The following is a 25332-nucleotide window of genomic DNA, read 5'->3' on the forward strand; positions in this document are numbered from 1 at the left end:
GTTTCATGGACCAAAAAACATTTCTGCCTGCTACAAAGTTGCTGATTATATACTGTGTGTGTGTGTGTTTCAGAGCAGTGTTATTTACGGATGTGTTGTGTCTTTGTTATTTGTCCATGAAATATAGAAGGGGTGCATCAAACATCGGCTCAAATTCAAATCTTAAATAAGCATCAAGATAATTACTGTAACATTAAACAAATCTAAATCTATCCCATTTTGCCTACATTATCTTCCCTTATCTCACACTAGGGTTCATCTGGGCCTTTATATATTTTTCATCCCACCAAGGGGTTTATAAATTGAATGGCAGGGCTCCAAAAATTATTTCTGTTTAGGGCCCCCCCCCTTGCCACCCACCCCCACCGTGGGCCACCCCCCCCCCTTGCCACCCGCCCCCCCCACTGGGGTGTAGACTTACCATCTCACGGTGGTCGGCAAAGAAGGACTGCTCGATCAATGGGAACCTTTTGCTCCCTAGGTTCTTGCGTATTCTGATCAGCTGCGAGAACTGGAGGAGAGAGAGAGAGAGACAAGAGAGCTGAACAGACAAAAAAAGCAGGCTGTGAGAGAGAGCGAAAGGGGAGGTTGTGATGGAGGGGGGTCCAATGAGTGGGAGCGGGTGGGTGGGGGGAGGCAGTGTGCGTTGTGGCCGGGAAACTTGAGGGATCGTGGGGGGGGGGTAGTAGCAGGGGTGGGGGGAGAAGGGAATGGGTGTCGGTCGACAGGAGGTATTTTCACTTTTGTTCCGAGCGAGAGCAGAGCTGGAAAAATAAGAGGAGGCTCTGTATAAGTAGCGACGAAGCCCTACCCCGTGTGCCCGGCACTTGCACACCATCTGAATCGTCAATTAATGGCCCATTCTGGTGAAACAAACTCAGGGCCTGCGAGCGAGTGAGTGTACATCTCCAACGCACACGTCAAACCAGTGCAATCATCTCCTTCCATGCGTTATGTATGTTGATGTGAAGACGATATATATATTAAAATTCCAGACAGTGCAATATATAATTAATACGAAAAATGTAGATACAAATGCACTGCAAATCCATACCCCAATTATTGCTCATAAAGATCAGTAAAGTCTACCATAATGCACTTTCTAAGACATAGGATTGCTACCTAAAGGCATTTACTCATAGATAAGGTATTTTAATATTTGATGAGCAAATGTTTCTGTGATTTGAAAGGTATTAAAGTGAGACATTGTAGAATGTACAAAATTCATGAACCCCAAACAGCTTTAATGAAATGCTCATGATTTAAAAAAACGCAACATACGAAGAGAAAATACATTTAACAAACTTAATAAACAAACAAATAAACGGCCAGCCTTGCATGGGGAAATTTTCATTATTCTCATTGATAAAAAAAACCCCTTCAGAAGCATTCTCTGCGTAATAATATCATCCAAATAAATCAACGAATGCATTTTGATTAAATATAAAATATACCGAGGCCACGATTAAGTTTACCGAATCCACCCAAATGTCTTTGGGAGTGTGCCCAGTGTGCTGACCGAACACACCTCCCGTTGTTGTTTCCGAAAGCACGAGGATTGATGACCCAGGGCCCCATTGTGAGTGTGCAAATGGCGACGGTGACGCACTGTGGCGATCAGCATTCCCCCAGTAGCTGCCTCATTTGTTGGTCAGATGTGTGCCCAATGTGGAGCCCCAAGTACTGTATGGGACCGGATAAATTAATCATCATTACCATCAACAACATCATCGTAAAAAAAACACTTGTCTTTTCTGCAATCGAGTTCCAATTATCCTATCGGCATGTCATGAGATTAAGTGTCCATTTGGAAATGTCGCAGAGCAGCACAACGCAGTGTGTTAAGAATATGGACCACAGAAGCAGACATGATAGAATTAATTCTGAAATTCTGACAAGTCATCTGCTGAACGACTGAGCAAGCAACCGCTTCGATCCTTGGTTCGAATCTAGATTTTAGCCAGTCATGAGTAAATGGGTTTTCAAGTGGAGATAATTTGTGGGTAAAACTTCACGTTGAATTAGTTGTTTTTCATTTCATTTGACGATATTTCAGCTCTGAGAAATAAAAGTACCGGTTTGACTGTCACGTGATGAGTGGTTCTCCGTAGGCAGATATGTGGGAATGTGTGGCCTCGAGTGTATGAATAAAAATGTCATTTTAAGGGATCTCAAGGGCACTAGAAGGGATTTTGAATGTTTGGCTATGTGGGCCATCCTGTAACAAACGTGGCATGCACTTATCTGTGAGATGTTTCCTCCTGGATTTCTTGTCACATGGCATTATGCCAATAGCATCATTGGAATACATTTTGGAAAAACAAGGCGAAAAAATGGCCCAATATGAAATGTTCCATCCATCACATGTAGGCCCGTCTTGAACACGTGAAAAAAATTTGTCATTTTATATATATAACAAAAATCGGGTGGAGTGGTGGCACAGTGGTTAGTGTCCTGCGGTTTGAACCCGACCAACCTTAGTGGCGAGTGATATCTGAACGAGTCCTGACGGGCTTGCCAACCCATTCAACCCTCACAGTGACGGGCGTGTTGGAGGTATGGGCAAACAACGCCCATGACTGATACGGCGTGAGGTTGGCCTTTGTCCACCAGTGGCTGCCAACTGTTTACTATTGTACAAACATTAATTTTACTTTAATTAAAATAACTTGGATTTCTTTCAAAAGAGACAATAAATCCCAGTGACTTTCAGCAGTTATATTAAACCGATTTAAATTTTTGTGATAGGGATTGCGGTTATCATCCCCTCCACTCTTCACTAACCTGGGCAGACCAGCCTGGCAAAGTATGGTCAAAAACCACCATAACAGTATGGGAAGGCCTTCATCCAGCAGTGGATTGACCAAGAGCTGTTGATACATGTCTTATTTCGACAGCCACAGTGGGCATAACATGCAGCAAATTACACCACATGTTCACTCCCCAAATAGAATGGACACGCATGGCGGGGCCGACCACGCTCATGGCCTTGGGGTCCCTGTCTGTGTAATTTAATTCTCAATACTAATGCTTGCCACTGCAGTGGATGGTCCTACGCGGGCCTCCTCAATGACGCAGGTCAGACTGCAGGAACCGTGATCATTTGTATTATTTCCCCCAGCAGTTTCCAGTCTCCCCGACCCACCTCCCCACTGGCAGCGGCTTCAGCGGGCACAGGTAATAATAAAAAAAACTCCTATCCAGGGGCCTGCCCTGGCTCCTCCCCCCTCAACCAGTATATATACGGGGTCGGATCTCTTGGAATTTCTCATTTACTTGATACAGCGAGCGTGCTGTGACGGTTCCACCTGAAGACGGAGCTTGTGTTGCCTCCGAAACGTCGTGATTTTTATTTTATTTTTTATTTTACTTTTATTAATTTAAATAAAAAAATTTTACCTACGTGACTTTACCAAAAAACCCAAGAATATGAAAATGGGGGATGGTTTGAAGCACCGGGAGTTGATGTGTTTTTGAAAGGTTTGTCGTCACGGGGATTTGAGGCTCCCGCTAACAAAGGGTTGGCACCGTAGATGGATCATGCGAGCTGCTGACATGTTTCAACGCGAGTGATTATTGCAGAGTTAACGTTTCAAAAGGAAGTGGCCTTAGAAGGGTGCCTTGCAGAGTGACGGGTCATCCTGAAAAGAGTCCTGGGGCTCAGGAAGATAAGTACAAGAAAAGTCTAAGCTGGAGTGGTGTTCATCTCTTGTTTAGAGCCATGAGCCAGTGGTGAAAATTCCACATTCCTATAACAGAGAGGTTTATCCAAAGGGCAACTACGATTGACTTTCACGCAAAGCGGTAACTCCTTTTTGTCAACCACAGAGAGATGAATGCGTGGGTCAACCCCCGACTGGGATTTGAAGTCACGTTCTTCTGACTCAACTGTACCAGCCCAGAGACGGCACTGAATGACAACCACCAGCAGCCATCCCCTTGCGGTGATGCCGGATGGGGGCCTCCCCACGCCGTGTCGGTAATGGGGGTTGTTTGAGCACGCTTCAACACGTTCGTCTGTGCGGGTCGCTGAAGGGGGGGGGGGGTAGTGTTGGGGGGAGGGGGGTGGTGGTGCCACGGCCGGTCGAGATATCATTCGCCACCGATGTTAGCCGTGGCTGGGAGTTGAACTCGCTGCTCCGACGCTCCGACCAAAAAAACACAAGTGGCGTATTTAAAACCAAGCAAAGCGTGAATAAAAACAGATCGGGTGCGTGTGTAAAAAAAATGAATATTGCCGCGGAGGAAACTTTGCGACCCACCACCCACGGCTTGTCGCAGAAGGCGTGCACGGAGGAGAGCGGGTTGACGGCCGGAACGTCGCCGTACTCCAGGCCCACGAGCAGCGTCCGGAAATCGTCGCCCGTGCCGCGCGCCGGCTGCCGGACCAGCACGAAGTCCGGCTTGAACGATCTGTCCGTCGTGCAGCAGGGTAGGGGAGAGGCCGTGTGGTGGACGGAGGGCAGGGGGGTTTTGGTATACGGGGGCGAAGGGGGTGCAGAGCGACCGGCGTTAATGGGGGGGGGGGGGTGCAAGGAGGAACGAGCAAGATCACTTACGCAGCAAGAAATCGTCGCCGGGAATTGTAAGCTACCGTTAGTGGGGTCAAGCGGGCCAATTATATACAACGCATACAATTGAAAATAATACGACTATTATGTTCGTGTTACGATGTTATTTTACAGTTCTGAGTGTCCGTTCGGACGCGTTCCGAGAGGAGATGGAGCGATGAGATCAGCTCGTGCAACGGTGGATTGTTACATCGAGCGATTGTGAGAGGTGGCGGTGGCTTTTGGGGGCCTACATTCAGCAGTGGATTGACCATGGCTGATGATGATCACGATGACAATTTTGTTTGCGCCAATAGCCAAAATGTAACATTACCATATTAATTGCAAACGTTGTAAGTGATCTATTCTCACACATATGGTGTGATGCACATTTATCGAACGTAACAATACATTTCAAATCCATTGCAACGGAGGAATTGAATAGAAGAACTACATGAACTCTCTCCTGAAGCCCTCTCGTGGTGAGCAGACCTCGGCATTGGCGTTTAGCTTCTGAACACACACATTGCTGCCATCGTGCGCAAGAAGAGACTAGAATTGCATTGCGAAGTGCCCCGTAATTTGACAAAGTTACACTGCTGAGATTATTTTATTTCAAGATAAAAAACCCCCCGCTAGACTTGTAAAAGTGTTCAGTTCTTCTCAGCGTGACTAAAAGATGTCTTTTTTTGCCTTTTTAATCTTTGAAGCGCGCGCGTACAATAGGCGCTTTGTACAACTCCACATGCCTCCTAAATAGTAGAGGAGGGGTGGGGGTGGACGCAGCAGGGGGTCCCCAAAAGGACAAGTCATTTAAGGTGAGGAAGAGACAAAACAAATGTGAAGTACTAGGTGCAGAAATACACCCCTGAGTGACAGATTTAGAGCAACACGTTGGCAGTACATGATACTTCATTTTATAAAAATGCCACTAAATTATAATCCCATCGTTGCGGTTACACGGCATGGATGAGATATTTAGTTCTTCACCCAGTTTGGCCTTTTCCAGGGCTTTTGATTGATCGTGTTATCTGCCGTGGGTTTCTGTATTTACGAGCAAAGCAAACACGACGCGATATTACAATTATCGTGATTGCAGTTGCACGTGATCATAATTGACAAGGGTGAATTTACGCGCGCGAGAGGTCATCTGTGTTATCTGGCCTGCATACACAATATGTTGGCTGGCTGCCTGCCGGCTGGCTGGCTCAGAGGCCGCATGCGCTGGGGAGGTACTGTGGAGATCTTGGGTTCGAACCCAGGCAGCTGCCCGTGATGATGAAACCCGGATTCTCAAGTGGTGAGCTCACTGTGTCAGCCAGGTCACCAATGAAATGCAAATGTGGTTCGCTACTTAATCCGGTTAACCTCCAGCTCTGCGAAGTAAAACTATTATATGACGTGACGAACACTAGTCAATAGCGGGGAATGTGGATACGAGGTCACTGAAATACATCGTTCGGAAGTAGCTCAGTGAATCCTGCTTGTGCGGGCCATTCTCACACGGGGTTGCACTGCTCTGTGTGTGTGGACCAGAGGTCGTTTTAAGGTGTCTCAGACGTTGTTCTGTGATATCCACTTCCTTCGGCCTTTCTCAAAAAAGTGAAGGGCTGCACTGACTGCTCTTGGTGCGAATCGCACAATCAGGATGGAAATCGGGGGGGGAATGCATGTTGATGCATTGATATGCAATCCTCCTGCATATAAAGCATGCAATGATGCACCGATTAATCGATTAAAATTAATGCGTATACGCTCGATGCACACCAAGAACTATAAATAAAATGTAGTGGCATTTTTGTAGCCACAATATGATGTTCTGCCAAAACGAATGTATTATAATGTACGTGAATTGTATGCAAATAATTTACTGTTACAATGATGCTAATGCATATGAACTATAGAAACGGATACATATGTTCAAACGGAGCAGTATACGTTCGATCAAAAAGAATTGCGATTCTGAATCGTGACAAATTCAAAGCATTCTTCCATGTCAATCTTTATGAGAGAGAGAGAGAGAGAGCTCATTAAAGTTCTCCCCATAATCTCTGGGTTTCAACTGTGTTGTCATGTACCTAATTGGTGTCAACGCTGTCTAACGGAGAGCAATATAGTCCTTTTGAACATCGACCAGGCTTGCAGAGGTGAAGAGTTCAGCATAATATTCTCAGGCGATTCTCATTTTTTTATTAATTTTGTAACATCACATGCAACACAGTGGCCCCCTGGGAAGCCACCGTTTCAAACCCTAAGGGACGGGAGGGGGAATTTCGTGGTAGGGCAATTGAGCCGAGGCAGGCCGGCAACTCTGCACTTAAAGGCGACGTGGGTGCTGTTAGAACCGCAAGAGCGATCAAAAGATAATTGAAAAGGCACGCAGAGTGGCGAATCACCTGATTGCAGCAGAGCTCACGATTGACGATCATTTTCGACTTAAAAAAAAGCAAAAAAAAGCCTCGTAATGCTGCGGGACTTTATTTCGGGCGAGTCGCGACACACTAGTTTGTAGGCTGAATTTTAAACAGCGCAAATATACTTTTAAGCAACCTGTAGGGAAAAAAGGCGTGCGTGTTTGTGGTACACAAACTAACAAACAATTACTTATGGAGCTCTCCCCTGTGACCCGTAAAACTATATAATGATATAAACGTGCGTCAGGTTTTTATCCTGACATAAACATCTAATACTGGTAGGAACCTCCTGGGTACACCAGCCCACAGGGGATTATAGTGTCCGTTGTGCAGGGAGGGGCTGGATGGGGAGGGAGGGGCTGGGTGGGGAGGGGAGGGTGAGGAGGGGCTGGGTGGGGAGGGTGGGGCTGGGTGGGGGGTGGGAGGGGTGGGGCTGGGTGGGGAGGGGATGGTCACCCCGTGGTGCCCTTATAAAACTCAAAGTTTAATCTACTCACGCCGGCTTGTGCCCGCCCTCACAGTCGGGCATATTTGCGGAATACACCACGCCGCCGTTGACCCTGGCCATTGACCGAGCAACCCAAAGTTCCTACCAGCTCCCTCCTCATGAATGTGTTATTATTCAGTGTATCAACTGATTGGACTTTGTGATTTTTAAATTCCTGGCGCATTTGGTGAGTAAAAGTATGGACTGGCATTGTCCATCAGGGTCTTCTCGGCAGGTTCAGGGTTTGCTCAATGAGACCCAAACTCATGTTCTTTTTTTTGCCACGAGTATTTTTTTCACCTGCTGAAATGGCCCCATCGTTCAGAGGGAGTGCACTCACCAATAGCATCAGTTCACTCAGATGGAAAAAAGGCTGTTCAGAATCGGGTCGCTTGAACCAAGCGCTTCTGGGATTAAAGTATGGGTCTGCAAGGTCAGTCGGACTGTGGACTAAACACACATTTCATTTTTTTTAAATCTGGAGATGCAGAATGCAAGACAATGTGTTTATAATGTGTGCATAATGTTTTTTTTCTCACAATCTGACCGCTGCAAAGAGAGGGCCTTGTACATTGACAGCTTGCCTAACGAGCAGTCTTCCGAAACTATCGCGGCTAAGTTTTTCTTTTTTAGCGCAAGTTTAGAAAACATTCTTTTAAGATGTAAAAATAAAAAAGTGCGCCTTTAAACTCCGAACCTGCTGTTATCTTGACGTGTTTACATGGTTCACGCCAAAAAATAAGAAACCCAGCACAGTGCAGTGTGGGAAATCCAAGCCGGCATCAACTTCAATGCAGCCTCGTTATCGCAACGCTGCGTTTTAGTGGCTTAGATGCCACGGCCAACATACCCAGAGGGACATCGGAGCACATTTCTCTTCCTTTCACAATCGTGTGTACACATGCATATGCCTAAAAGGGCACATAGCCTGGCACAAGCGCCGTGGTGACTTCACCGCCACTTAAACTAAAAACTAAATCATAATTTTCTTTTTTTACCAGGTAAGACCGACTCAGCTCTATAGCTCTATTTCAGAAGCGATCTGGGCACAAATGATAGCTCAACGAAGTGGCTTATCAGGTGGAAATTTATAGCAGCCATATACTCTAAACACACGTTGATTCTAATTGCGGAGGGGAAACGGAGGACCCGGAGAAAAATCCACGCGACCATGGAGAGAGAGAGACACACAAACTCCAAATATACAGCAGGTGTCAGGGTCGGGATCGAATCCATGACATCCTGTATACCAGGCGAGGTAGTTAACATCTCACCATGTTGAACTTCTTTCGCACCGTACGTAGCCACCCGTGTTAATCCAAGGTGCGGGAAACAGCCATGAGATAACTATAGCGGGAAGCTCTGTGGATGGGAGTCCAGAAACTCCCTTACCACAGTAATCCGTGCTGTAGACTCCCTGCGCCTGTTAAAACCAAGGCTTACGGCTCTCTTTCCTCTAGCTTATGACTGCCTCTTTATATCGAAAGATAAACATCGCCCCTGTTTATGTGTACAGTATCGTGAGATGCAGTCGCATGCCGACGTTATATAAACACAAATTGTGTTGGCTCCCATCAAGAACCCATACGTAGACTCCAAGACACACATTTCATGGCAGGCAGTATGCACTGATTTACTGATTAAAAGCGTTCTTCTTTTCGCTAGATATCTAGATATGTAGATGTTTATCCTTCATATAAACGTCTCACCATTGGAACCTCATTTGCCAGTAGAAAAATATGATAATTGTTTTTTTACACTTTTTTCAGGCAACAAAACTGACACTTTTTTTTTGGTCCAACACCATGTGAGACTAGGCTCTAAGGAAAGTTGTCTCGGGTGTGGACCAATCAACTTCAAGGACAGTGCATACATTATCCGAGTTATGTTTTTTGTTTGCATTCCGACTGCAGGTATTGTGGTCTATGCAAACATAACTCCTTGTAAAAAAAAAAGGTGTCAGTTTTATTGCCAGATATAAGGGTAAAAAACCAATTATCAAACCGAGTCTCCTTCACAAGAGAGCGAAACAATACATTAAGAGTAAACAACAATAATGCAGAATGAATTCTCATCCGAGACACATTTTCATCTCCGGCACAGGGTATAGCTCCAAAGAAATTACATTCATAACGACCAAGCAATGAACACAACACATTCCCAGAGTCCTTTATCGGGACGTGCACGCTTGAATGTTACCCAAGGGACACGCAGATAACAGGTACAAAGTGCCAATGTGTTGGACGTTACGTCGACAACAATCGTTTTCGCCATGAAGCATCTCTGAACAATACGTAGAAAGATATGTAAATACGGACACCAACAATCGCCCCCAGCAGTGACGCTTCAATTAAAAAAAAACACAATTGAACGCAGTCTTCAGGACAGCATCCGCGGTCGTGTCAAAAAAATGCACGAGACATCTCACCGCGGAAATGGCTCGAAACACCGACTTGTTTAAAGTGGAACATTGCCAATGCAATTCATCACAATCTGTCCAGCGTCACACTCTATGCCAGTGGTTCTTAACCTTTTTGGAGGTACCGAACCCCACCAGTTTCATATGCGCATTCACCGAACCCTTATTAATTGGAAAAATAAAATATGATTTTTTCAAATTCAAAACATAGGTATATGTTTTACTGGTGCACAATCATATGAGTCGGGTGTGTGTCTTAACCTCCGCCGAACCCCTGAGACTGACTCACCGAACCCCTGGGGTTCGATCGAACCCAGGTGAAGAACCACTGCTCTATGCGTTGTCGCTGTTGTTGACAACACACCCGTGTTGTTAAACAATAGGGGGGGGGGGCGGTTATTTTTCCTAACCACGATTCTCCCCCATCTGGCGTTTTTAATTCAATTCCGAATTTTTTTTAGTTTTCCCCCCCCCACCAAAAAAATGAACAGACGTCAAATCCAATAATTTTCCCACAGAGCGTATATTTACTTTCATAAGTATGGCCGTGTGCCTTTCCAAAGAATACAAAATAAGTGTCTAATAATAAAAGCGCTTATTTTTGTGTGCGCCCGCGTGTGACTTTGGCGTCGCGGTGGAAATCGAGAGCGGTGGTACCGCGGTTAGCGCGCTGCCGCTATGAGCCTGGAAACGCGAGTTCGATTCTCAACCACGAACATGATCTGGGTCCTCCTCTAAGTAAAGTCAGCCGAACACGAGTACCTGGGGCACACCACAGCCACTCGTGCGCCGTGCCAGCCTTAATCGGTGATCGCTGGCAGCATTCAACCCCAACAGTCTTTGACAGCCCTATTCAAGCCTCTACAAATGGGTCTTTGTTTCGTTTTTGTACGTCAATCATGCTGATCATAAGTGGCACGGTGGCGAGATGTTAACTACCTTTCCTGGTATATGGGAGGTCGTGTGTTCGATCCCGACGCTGATGCCTGTAAATCTGGAATTGCGTTTTATACCCATGATCACGTGGGGTTTCCTCTGGGTCCCCCGATGTTTTCCCTCCACATTTAGCAACATACGTTTCGAGCATCTGTCTGGTATAGTCTTCCACATGATAAGCCACTTCGTTGAGTTATTATTTGCAGCCAGGCCACTTTTGAAAAAGAGCTGTATAGCTCAATGGGCCTTACCTGGTAAAATAAAAAAGCTTAGTTTAGTTTATTGAAATGGTGGTGGCGTATGCCTCTAATTTAGTACTGTGAAGGCAAGGGTTGGTGGATCACACACATATTGTCGTGAAACTTCCTTCCCATAGACATCGAAGTGCTATACTCTGGCTTGCCACGATAATACAGCTCACCTGTTTCATCTGTATGGGATAGAGGTTTGTCCCATCGCACGTGTGGGTGGGTGTTCTTCGGGTGCTCCGCTTTCCTCCCACATTGTAGACAATCGATAATTGGCCAATAACACCTTAATATATAGAGGACTGCAGAACTTGGGGCTGGCGGGGGGGGGGATAGTTTGGCACCGGCTCACCACGTGGCAGCCTTTCCCGCATGTCTGGTTCCTCGCGTCTCGTTATTTCTCTTCAAGAGTGAGCGAATAATACTGTGCGCGTTACAAAGTGTAAATCATTATATCGACTCTGTATAAAAGGGCAATTGGAGCATTGATTAGAAAAACGAACTATTGTCGGGGAAGAATATGAATAGACAAATGGTCCACCAGCTATGGTCAATCGCAACTGTGTTTTTATTGTTGCCACGTACGTGACATCCTTTCTGGCTGAGCGATAAACCCGGATTGGACCGTATCTGTGTGCGAGTGGGTGAGTGCTTCGGCAGGCAAAAAAAAAATCAAGCCATCTCTTATGTTTTTTTGACATCACAATCTCGTCAAGGAGTGTAAACCACAACACGAACTCCGGTCATCCTCACTCCGGCTTTTGCCTATCCATCGAACAAAGACGGTCACTGCACCGCGCGTTTTCAGATACGCTTCTGTGGCCGTCTGGAATGCTCTTCCTTCCGATATTAGGAAGCCACCGGAGCTTTGCACTTTTACATAATCTTGATTGTAAATTCATTTCTTTAGAACTGCTTTTTGCGTTTAGTTTGTTGTCCTTCCCTGCACCTCCGATTTGCACGGTTGGCTACGCACGGTGCGAAATAAGTTCACAAATACAATTCAATGAGGCTTTACTGGGTGAAGAATGTGTGGTAGGTATCGTGGCTTACCTCACTACCTTGGTGCCGTTCCTCATGAGCTGCATGTCCACCATACAGCCAGTCTCCGTGTAAGCGGCCAGGTTGATCTCAGAAAACTCCGCCTGCAGTGGAAAACGCCCCAAAAAAAAGTATACAAGTTTAGAAAAAATTGCATGGCTATCGTTGAAACAGTCAGTCGATCGACAGGTCGCGTGCGTCAGGAGTTTGGTGTGTGTACCCCCCACCTCTTCCAAGTTGTCCGGCTAGCATGCAAGAGGAGAAACCCTGCAGAGGGATTTTCCAGAATTCCCTCTAGCGGAGGCCAGCGGTGTTGTGAGCCATTGCAGGGATGTGTCCTTAACCCACTGAAACAGCCACCAAAAAAAAACTGGGCTGAGTCATTGCGAATATTTTGTTTTATTGTATTGCATCGTGCGACCATGTGAGAGACGGCCGAAACCTTGGGGGAGGCCTTCATCCAACAGTTGATAAGTCGTGATGACGATGCATGCAGATTTGTAAACTCATCGGGCTAGGACGTTTTTTTTTAATGAATAGTCATACATGCAAACAGGTGTTTCAGAAAGCAAACGAACAACACAAATTCCCAGAATGCTCTGCATGTCAGGGTTACATCACCAGTCTTGCAATTATTATCTGTACACAGAGCCTGCGTTGGCCAGGAGTTCTAAAGGAACGTCAGAGTACTCAAATTGTAAACGTTGTGGGTTTACTCTCCAACACACCGGTGTGCTGAAGTAGTAACGAATTGACACGTTTTGTTTACGTGACGAACCTTACTAATTGGCTGTGTCGGGTGGTGGTGAGTTAACGACATTTATTTGTACGCTATCTAACCTATACAACCTTTATTAGAAAACAAATTGGTCGCGACAGTTCGTGAGAGCTTAAAGTGTGGCCTCTTCGTGTTACACAGTAGCAGGACAACAAGGTAATTGTATACCGGTATCATCTTTATTAGAACTAATGAACACAGTTTCACCATCACTGCCTCGTTAGTCAGAGTAACGGCTTGCAGTTGGCTTTTAAGTTGTTGCAATCAAAACAAGAAAATAAATCCACACACAAGTGCACGCACACTACCTCCTGAGATGGAACCAGCTGTGCAACAACAACAACAAAAAATTAACCCGTAAAAACAAAGTTTTTCACTCTAAATCCTTTATATGCGTGGCGACTTGAGTCCTCTCGTCCTCTGGCTTGAGATGGCTGCCACCTATGGGTCAGATGATTGTCTGCCAGCATTAAGCAATTGGTAATTAAATATTAAAAACATTTTCCCTAAACAGTGTAAAATTTTGGAAAAAAATTTTCGCGAAAATTAATTGTCACGCACAACCAGTCTGTGTGGAAAATGTCAGCTCGATTGGATCACGGGAAGTGTATTAAAAAACGACCGAAAGATTTGCACGGTCGTAAGCGCGCAAGCAAGCAAGCAAGTGAACTTAATATAAAGGATTTAAAAAGAGATAACATCGCTTTGAAACAAGTTCCTTCGAGTTGTGCTCTCCATTAACGATACATGGCTAAAGATTAAAAACACAACGGAGGTTCTGCCCACGTGCTCAGGCATGACTCCAAGGAATACCAATGAGCGAGCACATTCACTCACTTTGGCTCGTGTCACGTGCACCGAATACTTGGGCCGTTCTGGGACTCGGGGTTCCATTAAGGCCAGCTGTTTGACCACAACAAACACATGTGGTGTATTCCCACGCCATCGGTGCTGGAGGAGTATGAATTTGTGGTCGCTGTTAGAAAGCTCATTTGTGATAATGTGCCCATTATTGGCGTGGTGCAGACGCCCATTTTAATTTCGAGAAGCAAACGTTCTAGTTGTGGGTTTATAAACAAACAAACAAGTACACACAATGCACAAGGTGGCCGGGTGTTTCTCAGAGGTCAGAGTGCTGTGGGTTGTTTCCAGGCATCTGCCCGTGATTACACCAGGTCTCCTCGCGAAGTGAGAGTCTCAATCTGTCACCAATCTACTGAGATAGCCATCTGCCTCGTCGGTCGTCGTTCTACACCCAGTTGTCCATAGTCCTACACTCGAGCCCCTTTGGGCAGAGGTCGCAAACGGGTTTTGATTCCTTACCCGTACCCGTACCCGGCCGCACCAGGGTCGCAAACGGGTACCCGATACCCGTACCTTACCCGATACCCGGCTACCCGTACCCGGCCGGGTACGGGTTGAGTACGGGTACCCGATTGCGACCTCTGGGATGAAGCCATGTTGCAGGCGCGGGTGGGTTGATTCTCGGAACTTGAATTGTGAGAAGAGACAAGACGTTGGGAAATGAGCGACAAACGGTGACTCACCAGTGACTCACGGCCTACCCGTACCTGTACCCGGCCAGGTACGGGTAGCCGGGTATCGGGGAGGGTACGGGTATCGGGTACCCGGTTGCGATCTCTGCCTTTGGGTGACTCAGGTGAGCATGGTTGGGGGGAGGGGGGCCGGGGGGGGGAAGAAGACAGAGATCTGACAGACCTTGGGGAGTTCGGATGTCGACTTTGTAAGAGCTGTGGAATCTAGCGGAGGAGGGGCAGCAATGACGAGGTGTGATGGCATCAACGGCATTGGCCCTGTTGACCTCTTGACATTGACCCCTGAGCATGAATGTGAGAATTGCGTTACCGGTAAGGGCAATGGATGTGGTTGCTTAGAAACGAGAGTTTTTCGTGGCCCTCCAAAGAATGGGAGAATGTCATCGGAGCCAATGTACTGGCATTGAACTCGAATTGCTAATTGTTTTGAAACATTATCACGAGTGAACAATCGAGTATGTTTGTTACAACAAAAAACTCAAGTATATAGTCGGCTGATATTTCACGCAAATGCCCTTCGTCAGAGCACAGAGAGAGAGAGAGGGCAGAGATATTTATTGTTGGAGATCACACTTTATACTGGGGGGCTGTGAGAAAACTGGACCATTTGAATGCATTTGGAACATTTTTATGATTTTCATTCATGGTTTGTGTACCCATACCATTGCAGTTGCTTACTTTTTCCAGTCACACCCAATTATTTTTCTGGGAAAAAACGCAACTACGTTACTCTACCGAAAGCAACTGAAAGAGAAGAAAATGCAAATAGATAGATATATATTTTCAATAACTGATTATCATTAAAAAAAACTAAAGGAAACACGTGTTGGCATAAAAATGAATGTAAATTTTCACCCAATGGCCAGCACGGTTATTTACGATACCCTGCACCGACTGTTACGGCCATCACTCAACGAGGCGTCTAAACGCGTTACGGGTGGATTTTATGACTCACAGTCCTAGCACTGGCTTATTGAAAGGAATACACTGATGAGCTATGCATCACTTGCCCAGTAACTTCACGTGGCACTTTCTCTGGAAAAAAAAAATGCACCATGTTCGTTTGGGGATTTTTTTTCTCCATCCAAGATCAAGTGTGCAGGCAGTGCAACTGCAATGGGGCCCCACGGATCAGAGGGGCAGAGCCACTCAGAGGAAGGGGGAGAGGGACATTTTCTTCCAGGACTTACACAAAAGAGGGCCCAACATACGGGCCTGGTTTTTTTTCGTCGCTCATAAATAAGATGACCCCATGTGGAATTCTTCCCTGACCCTCTAGCCCTGAGCTTCCAGAAACATCTGGGCTGCCCTGTGAAGGAACGCAGGGGCCAAGCTACGAAGAGAATTCGAATTGGACAGGAAGGCGGCGGGAGGGGGGGGATTTTTATTCCTTGTGCTAGGGCGCATGCCAACCACGCTCCACCACTGCGAGAGAGAGAGTTGGCTGCGAACACCCGTTCAGCGAAGATCAGCAGGGGGATATGGATGGCCAAACTGGACTTCCGCCAAAGGCGTTGATCCTTTTTTATTGCAGCGGAGCAAATACGTCACCGCGATGCCATAAAATACTCGGAGATGTTTCCAATGCACCTACGGCGTACAATTAAAACAGGAGATGGTGTTAACAGCCCACACACTTACAGCTGACACGTACAAATAGCGTCGTGCTTGGCAATGTAAGCGTTTACGTACTTTCATTTAGGTTCAACAACAAACATCCTAGCATACGGAGCGGTGTCTGTAATATGTAGTCTACATAAAGTTAATCTTATTTTGCGTGTACATACAGTGGGAGGCATTCAGCCTGTCGGTTTTCGGGGGGTACATTCACATGGATTAAGTATCCTGTAGAGCGCATCTGCCATACTTTGGTTACACCCTTGGCCATAACTCAGGTTATACTGGTAGGAACCTCCTGGTTACACCAGCCCACAGAGGATTATTGCGTCCGTCCGTCATGCAGGGAGGGGCTGGGTGGGGAGGGGCTGGGTGGGGAGGGTGGGGCTGGGTAGGGGGTGGGAGGGGTGGGGCTGGGTGGGGAGGGACTGGTCACCCCGTGGTGCCCTTATTAAACTCAACGTTTAACCTACTCACGCCGGCCTGTGCCCGCCCTCACAGTCGGGCATATTTGCGGAATGCACCACGCCGCCGTTGTTGACCCTGGCCATTGACCGAGCAACCCAACGTTCCTACCAGTACCCTTTGCAAGAATGTGTTTACACTCCTCCTCACCACCATCATCCGCTATGAGCCCCGAGTTGTTGCCATTTCTCACGGACTTGTGATGCAAAAATTACATCCAGTACTTGCACATGAGCTGATGTTATTGTTCCATCTCTGCGGTGGACGCACTTTCGGGTATGATCCATTCTTTGCCTGCGACTCCGTCGTAGGTCTCGACCACAGACCCCTTTGTAGCGACGTGTCCTGCGCAAACCCCACTTGAGTTTTTTTAATAGTTTTTTTATTGAACAAGTTTGAAAACTCATTTCTTTAGAACTGCTTTTTAGTGTTTAGTTTGTTGTCTTTCGCTCCCACACCTCCGATTAGCACGGTTGGCAAAGCACGGTGCGAAAGAGGTTCAACGAGTGATGGGGGAAAGCGGTACGGATATTCCGCAGACGAAAAGCCCGAGGCCAGGGGAGGGAAGAGCGATTAGGCTCACTGCCCCCTTACACACGTAGGGGCAACGATCGGGATGAATGGTCAATGTGATCTTCTTGGTTCTTTTGGTAAAGTCACGTAGAATGGAAATAATAAAATAATAAAATAAAACATTATGATTTTATTATGCGAGCGTGACTTTACCGAAAGAACCAAGAAGATGAATCCCTGCAGTCACGAAAGCTTTAAATCGAAAGGTCAATGTGATGTCTAATTTGGGTATATTCTTGGTTCATTCGGTGAAGTCACGTAGATAGAAAATAAAAATAATAAGAATTAAAAATACAATTAAAATAAAAGCAACTTGGGTAAGTTCTCTCATCCGTGTCCTCCTCTGCCTGTTTCTCAGTGTAATGCATTGTGATTGTACCTCTCTCGCTCTCAAGCAAAGAGAAAGACCACACGTATTGCCTTAACAGACTGTTGGGGCAAGTGCTGTTAGTGAGCATCAATGAAGGCTGGCACGGCACACGAGGGGGTGGGTGGCCGGGGCCACGACCGGCCGCCTTTGTCTCCCCAGTGGCGATGTTTACACACCGCACCAGGTACTCAATTGAGGCTAAGTCGACATCAATCGCACACACATATATAAAGATGAAGATATCCGTATGTACCGTTGGAGCAAGCGCTGTTAGGGAGCACATATTAAGGCATATGCATCACACGAGAGGGTGGTTAAGGCGAGCACCACAAACGGCTACCTTTGTCTCCCAAGTGCTGATATCTACACACCGCATCAGAAACACATTTAAGGCCGAGTAGCTGGGAACTGATGTTAGGTCGCTGGGTTCATAGTGCAGTGCACTCACGACTACACCACAGCTTCCTATGTACACACACACGCGCGCGCGTGCAAAGCAACAATAAATAAAATAAACACATCATGAAATATACACGAAAGACTCACGATACCTTACGGCTCGTCCATGCATGCTCAAATGCTACCGATGTATAATTTATGAGATGTTTCGGCCACCTCTCCCAAAAGGGGTGGCAAGTGGATTTTATGAAAGCTGCCACTATAGCCATCACCCACAGGATGATGTGTCTGGAAGAAAAAATAACTCAGTTACGACTTTTAACCAATAATAAAACTCCCACAGATGAATGAGCAATGACTCGCTACCGGTGCTTACTCCATTGCTGCGTCTCTACCATCGACTGGAGGAATTCAAGCAATTGCTCCGTGTTCTTTTAAAGGCAGCGGCCACTAACACAAGCAAGTCTTCGCTGGTCCATTTAACAATAATCAAGCTTCTTGGTTCTTTCGGTAAAGTCATGGAGAAGGGAGATAATAAAATAATTAAAATAAAATAATTCTCACGACGTTTCGGCCACAACACAAGCAGCCGTCCTCTTTTGTGTTGTGGCAGAAACGTCGTGAGAATTCTATTTTATTATGTTTTCTTTTTATTATTTTATTATCTCCCTTCTACGTGACTTTACCGAAAGAACCAACAAGATGAATCCCTGCAGTCACGAAAGCTTTAAATCGAAAAATAATCAAACCTCTAAAAATCAACTCAGACTGCAATCAAAATATCATCGCGCCCACGGTCTGCATGGTCTTCTTGTCCTTAAATGTTTTGTCTTTTTCTCAAACACTCTCGCGCTGCTTGGGTTTGCACGGAGGTAGACAAAACATTGTTGAGAATGGCTTATCCAAAGTATGTGCAAATTCATGCTCATTACGTTGTATTTTTTTCACCGTTATCACCGGCATCAGTGCACCTATTATGCCTACGCGTGCGACGATATCACTCGGCTTGCTCACGATTCTCGTCACGTCTCGGGAAGCAGCTGCGTTGAGCCCCGGCGGTTTGGTTACCGCATCAGCCTGTTTGGGCAGGGTCGCCTTTGAAGGAGAAATTCTTAATTTTAGATTTGAAGCTTTCGTGACTGCAAGGATTCATATTCTTAGGTTTTTTCGGTAAAGTCACGTAGGTAAAACATTAAAATTAATAAAAGTAAAATAAAAATAAAATAAAAATCACGACGTTTCGGAGGCAACACAAGCTTCCGTCTTCAGGTGGATAGCTGTATCACCTGATGCAGCTATCGTGCTGTGACGGTTCCACCTGAAAACGGAAGCTTGTGTTGCCTCCGAAACGTCGTGATTTTTATTTTATTTTAATTTCATTAATTTAAATTTTTTACCTACGTGACTTTACCGAAAAAAATCTAAGAATAGAACTTCTTAACTCAATAGGCCTTTGCGCGAGATAAACTGGCTGAGCGCTGGGAAGGGAGACTGCCTGGGGACACCAGGTGTTTGTAGGTTTTGGTTGCGAGGTGGCGAGGAGATAGCAGTTGCAATGAATCGACTCGAGCCGTGCGGGGATCTGAGTGTGAAAACCCCCCTTGATCTTAATTTTAAGCTGTCGTGACTGCAGGAATCCATACCCTTTGGTTCTTTCGGTAAAGTCACGTAGGTAGAAATACATTTAAATGAAACAAATCACGACATTTCGATTGCAACACAAGCAATCATCGTTTTCCCACCTGATGATGATTGCTTGTGTTGCAATGGAAACGTCGTGATTTGTTTTATTTATTTCTAACTACGTGACTTTACCGAAAGAACCAAAGAGTATGAACCCCCTTTGAAGTTATAACACGGAGTTTTCTCTGGATTAATCCCGGTTTCCTGCCACGTGCCAATCGACGATCGATGCAATTGGTCAAACATCTCCAATGCGGTATCCTCCTGGGGCGGGGGGGGGTAAAAAATAATACAAAGAGTCTTGAGCCACAGTGAAACTTCCCCTGGGTAAATAAATTCCATTATTCGAATGATTACATCTTTGCGACTTGCACGTCCGAGAGAGAGAGAGGATGTGCACTTGGCGAGGCGTTGGGAGCAGACGGCAGGGCGGGCTGCCTGCCAAATGTCTCATAGGAGACAGCTGGGCCCTGCAACTGATTGATTGACATCAGAGGGGATGAGTTTTTGGTGCAAACGAATCATTAATTTGCCCCCAACTTTACTGAAGTCGTTCTCAAAACGTTTAAACCACTCACGGGCAGCAGGAACGTGGCATTTTACACGTACTTATTTCTAGCTCGCCTGCCTAAATTCACCACTATAATCATATCTTTGCCGGAAACCCTGCGATCTCCGCCTGCCTCAGCTCACTAAATAAAGTCAAAACAACACAAGATAACGCCGCCTCTCAAACCATAAGCCAGCCCTCCTCTCTCATCAGAATTTGCCACGTGATGAAAGGCATGGGATCTGCAAGGTGGCCCAAAGATGACAGTGCCAAGTGTCACCCTCTTGATATGCGTGGTGGATTTTAAATTGTTGGAATTTTATTTCACCGGGTAAGGCCCACTGCGTTATCTAGCTCTTTGGTTCAGAAGCGACCTTAGCCATCACACATGATAGGTCAACGAAGTGGCTTTTTCATGTGGAAATGTATATCAGCAGCCAAATATTCTTAACGCGTGATGTTGATTCTAAATGTGGAGGGAAAAACTGCAGGACCCGGAGAAAAACATCCACGCGACCATGGAGAGAGCATGCAAACTCCATTCTTGCAGTCATCAGGGTTGGGATTGAACCCACGACATCCTGTATACCAGGCGAGGTAGTTAACATCTCGCCACCGTGGCACCCCATAGCGTGTTCTCCAGATGATAAGATGGGAGTTTTTGCCCCTCTGTATTTTAAAGCAATAGTTGTGGGTGCGTTTCAAAGTCCATTCAGTATTGCATGTTTATTATTTTATTGATTTAAATATTACAACATCTAACATAGATAATACCTATAATAACAAAAAAATAACAAAAAACAAAAACTTCGTTTCGATTGCAACACAAGCGGTCGTCTTCAGAACCTATCTACGTGACTTTACCGAAAGACCCAAAGAATATGAATTCCTGCAGTCACGAAAGCTTTAAGTCAAGATAGACAATACCGTAAGATGGAACATTTCATTTGCAATGGGTGTCCAGTGACACACACAAGTAGCAAACACGGATATTGCGACCCATTTTTACATAACTTTATGAACACCGTGTGCAACTCTTAAGGGTGCGTCTTACTTTCCGGAACGTTCTATAACCTGGAGGAGACAGTAGCACCTCAAAAAGAAGGGAACATCGTGAGAAAAAAACAGGGCAGATGGCAAACCCTATTCAGTGGTCCCTCGGTTTACAATGCCATCAATTGACGATATTTCGATGAACGATCCGCCTCCCATAAAGGGGTCCCCATTGTTTCAATTAACGATACATTTTCGATTAACGATGCTTACGATATCACGCGGACCCGCCAATTTCGGCCAATCGGAGCGCTTCTATAAGTGGACTCAGCAGCAGTCCTCAGCCAATCAGCGAACAGCGGTTTGTTGCGCGGGTTTGAGAGCAGCTGACTCGCTTAAGCCTAAGGTAATATTTTTTTTATTTTAATGCTTTATTTATTAATTACTTATCCATGTTTCTCTTAATATGAATGCTTTAATATGTCCTTATAATGATTATTTATTAATGTTGCGTGTTTAAATATTACAAACTATGTTTTTTTAGGACGACAAAGGTCAACTTCCGTTCGTCTGGGAACACATTAAGCCCGTACAATGTATTTCCTATATTCGATGAACGATCATTTCAATTCACGATGGTTTTCGTGGAACCAATTAATATCGTTAACCGAGGAACAATCTTTACCTCGTATCTTCTACCCATCCTCGCGACCACGACCCCTAACCCTAAAGACAAAGATCCCCCGTATAGCCTTCCCAGAATATTGGGGCCAAGTGCTGTTAGCGAGCAGCACCTACGAAGGCCGGCACAGCACACACGAGGGGGGTGAGTGGCCAGCACCACTCCCGGCCACCTTTGCCTCCCCAGTGGCGATGTTTACACACCGCACCAGCTACTCATTTGAGGCTGAGCCGACCTCGTGTAAGGCCCAGAACCGGTTCAGATAATCATCGCCGGTGCCGACGTTGGCCGTGAAGCGGGAGTCGAACCCGTGTGGCCGGGTTCTTAGCGCAGCGCGCTCACCGCTACTTCACTGCACCCCCCCCCCTCTTACAACCGCATCGCATCCACAACATCAGCCCGTCCGCCCTTCTGGACGGCATCACGCGCTCCACACAGCCCGTGCCACTTTACCAGCAACTGCTACCCCCCCCCCTCTCGTTTCCCACGTTAGAACAAATTTGTGTGGTGTTGGGTTTTTTTTTAAATCACAACTAGCCGCGGGGCGATTCTGGGGTAGGGGGTTGGGGATGATTGAGGGGTTTGTTGTTCACGCTGCAGGCTTGTTTGTGGTTGCAACACACGCACACATACACACAACAGTCGTGGTAACTTCACGGCAAGAAACCTTGAAGCCCTGCTGCCACCGTGGCGAGGCGGGAGCCCATTATGACATGCGGGGTCACACCGGTTCCGTGAACCAATCAAAAAAAGGGGTTGTCGAGAGCGGAGCAATTGCTAACGTTGCACCGTTTGACTTCGTGTAAAAAAAACAAAAAACAAAGGTACAGCAACTACAATTGCTGGCTCACAACCACTGCTGATGGAAAGGGCCCTCCAGTAAGAGGGAGCTCTTCCCGAAGGTACGTTGTCCTGCTCTTCCAAGATGCCCTGGGGGATTTAAGAAATGCGTTGCCTGCTGTGCGGGGAAACGGAACTGACCTCTGGATTGCATGTCCGGTGTGCTAACCACCGTGGCTTCGTCCTTTACATGAGGCATATTTGTTTGTTCAAGATTTTAAGCTTTCATGACTGCAAGGATTCATACTCTAAGTTTTTCCGGTAAAGTCACGTAGGTAAAAAAAAAATTAAAATTAATACAAATAAAATAATAAAAATCACGACGTTTCGGAGGCAACACAAGTTTCCGTCATCAGGTGGGACCGTCACAGCCAGATTTGCTGTATCAAGTGAGGCAGGGATTCCAAGATGCAAGTTCTTAAATACAAGTTAAGGGGGAGGAGAGGGGGGGGCTTACCACATTCTGATAAGCTCCCCCCCTCTCCTCCCCCTTAACTTGTATCTTTCGGTAAAGTCACGCTCGCAGCAGATATCGCGGTTTTCACCTGAAGACGGGCGCTTGTGTTGCGTTCGAAACGTCGTGATTTATTTTGTTTTATTTCTACCTACGTGACTTTACCGAAGGAACCAAAGAGTATATTTGTTTTTTGTTTAGTTTTTAAACGTGAACACTGTTAAGATACCGTATCATCAATGACACTCTTAGGTTTTTTCGGTAAAGTCACGTAGGTAAAAAATTAAATTAAAAGTTAATAAAAGTAATAATGGAAATAAAATAAAATAATAAATCACGACGTTTCGGAGGCAACACAAGTCTCCGTCATCAGGTGGGACCGTCACAGCTAAATTTACTGTATCATTTACTGTAACAGTAAATTTAGCTGTGACGGTCCCACCTGATGACGGAGACTTGTGTTGCCTCCGAAACGTCGTAATTTATTATTTTATTTTATTTCCATTATTACTTTTATTAACTTTTAATTTTATTTTTTACCTACGTGACTTTACCGAAAAAACCTAAGAGTATGAATCCTTGCAGTCACGAAAGCTTCAAATCTAGAATCATCAATGATGTTTGTTTGCCCAGGCGGGGAATCGATCTCGGCATGCTGGGGGGGGAGGGTTCCCAGTGCTGTCACTGCGCCTCCGCTCGGCACAGACCGCAGACACTCACGTGATCACGTTGGCCACACAATCTAAAGAAAGTCAGATGACTCGCGGTTAGGGAAAAGGCCAAGTTGGGTTGTGTCTAGGGAACACGCAATCTTGATCGAATTATGGTGACATTTGTTATTTTTACTTATTGTGGAGCATTACGAAGAAGAACAACACCATAGCCCAGAGCTGATTGTACGTAGCCGTCAATTATCACCGTTCAGTTTTCTCCGTCGATCTTATTTCTATTGTGCAAGACAAACTTGCCATTTAGCTCTAAATGGATGTAAATCAGACAAATGCAAAATCTGGAGATGATTACTTTTCATTTGCACGAAAGCCATCCGGAATGAAGCTTAGGTCGCATAGCCATCCTTTACATAACAAAAACAAGTCATCCTGGTGATAATTACGAACACAAGTTTAAAAAAATGTGTTTACAAGAGGCGGAATTATATGATATAGAAATCTGAAATGTTTCATGCAGTCCTGTCGTTGGTAACCAGCCTGAGACCGTCACCTCTCCACACTTGGGAATCTGGTTTTAGTCTGCCAGGAATCGAACCCAGGGGAAACTCAACAATTCCAACTCACCTGGCCACAGCAGCTTGTCATTGTTATTGTAAAGGTGGCTTGATTATAATTAAATCGCTCTCCTTTCGTTTAGTCGTTATTTGTGCTTCGTTGCCATACTGTACTTAATTTAATTCTAGATTTGAAGCTTTCGTGACTGCAAGGATTCATACTCTTTCTTTTTTTCGGTAAAGTCACGTAGGTAAACATACATAATAAAAAAAATAGAAATAATAATAGAAATAAAATAATATAAATAGTAATAGAAATAAAAGAATTATTTTATTTATATTATTATTTCTATGATTTTTATTATTTATTATTACCTACGTGACTTTACCGAAAAAACCTAAGAGTATGTACTTCATTTTATTTGAGTTTTCTCACGTGATTTTCGTGACTCAGGTCACTCTTGCAAAATGAGATGTATCCTGGCCCTCTTGAGGTCTCTCTTACCTTGTTAAACAAAATAAAAAAAACCCTTCTACTCTGGTGTTCCGTGGGAGAAGCTTGAATTGGACAATGAGATTAGGGAAATGTCCATCTCATTGCGGAGGTTAGGCTCTAGCATTCAAGATGTATAACCAAAGCTAAATCGATTCTATCAGAATGTATTCAAAAGATATCTAAAACATCTAAAAATGTACTTTTGCTGGGATGCTGCTCCAAAGCCCGATACAGATCAGCATTCACTGCTGATCAGCTCATCCACCTGGGCTTTAAATGAAAAGCTAATTAAAAGATATTAAACATAGCTGCATCTGGTGATGTATAAATCAAGTCCTGTGTGACGCCATTCCCCCCAGAAGTCAAAATTCAGAGGCATCGAACCCACATGGGTGTTTGTTTAGTTTTGGATCATTGGCAGAGACAGAGCATTAAAACATGCTGCGCGTTGCAAAGTTGTGTTTGTCAATTTCAAGACCCATATGTGGGGCCCCATTTTAGGTAACGTGTTGTTCTGTCGAACGTTGCAATGCAGAACCATCTTGAGAAAGCAACT

The 25332-nt window shown here is 45.4% G+C and overlaps 1 protein-coding gene across 1 annotated transcript in view; it reads right to left on the reverse strand.

Moving 5' to 3' along the window:
- LOC144729398 (synapsin-3-like) overlaps window positions 1-25332 on the reverse strand; it is a 146820-nt gene that overhangs the window by 84844 nt on the left and 36644 nt on the right. The window contains exons 3-5 of the mRNA XM_078609658.1: window positions 12108-12199; window positions 4263-4413; window positions 422-511 (exon numbers count right to left, since the gene is read on the reverse strand). Of these exons, the coding sequence (XP_078465784.1) occupies window positions 422-511; window positions 4263-4413; window positions 12108-12199 (333 nt within the window). The remainder of the gene's footprint in view (window positions 1-421; window positions 512-4262; window positions 4414-12107; window positions 12200-25332) is intronic.

The sequence above is a fragment of the Lampetra planeri genome, chromosome 32, assembly GCF_965212315.1.
Source record: "Lampetra planeri chromosome 32, kcLamPlan1.2.h2, whole genome shotgun sequence".
NCBI classification, from domain to species: Eukaryota; Metazoa; Chordata; class Hyperoartia; order Petromyzontiformes; family Petromyzontidae; genus Lampetra; species Lampetra planeri.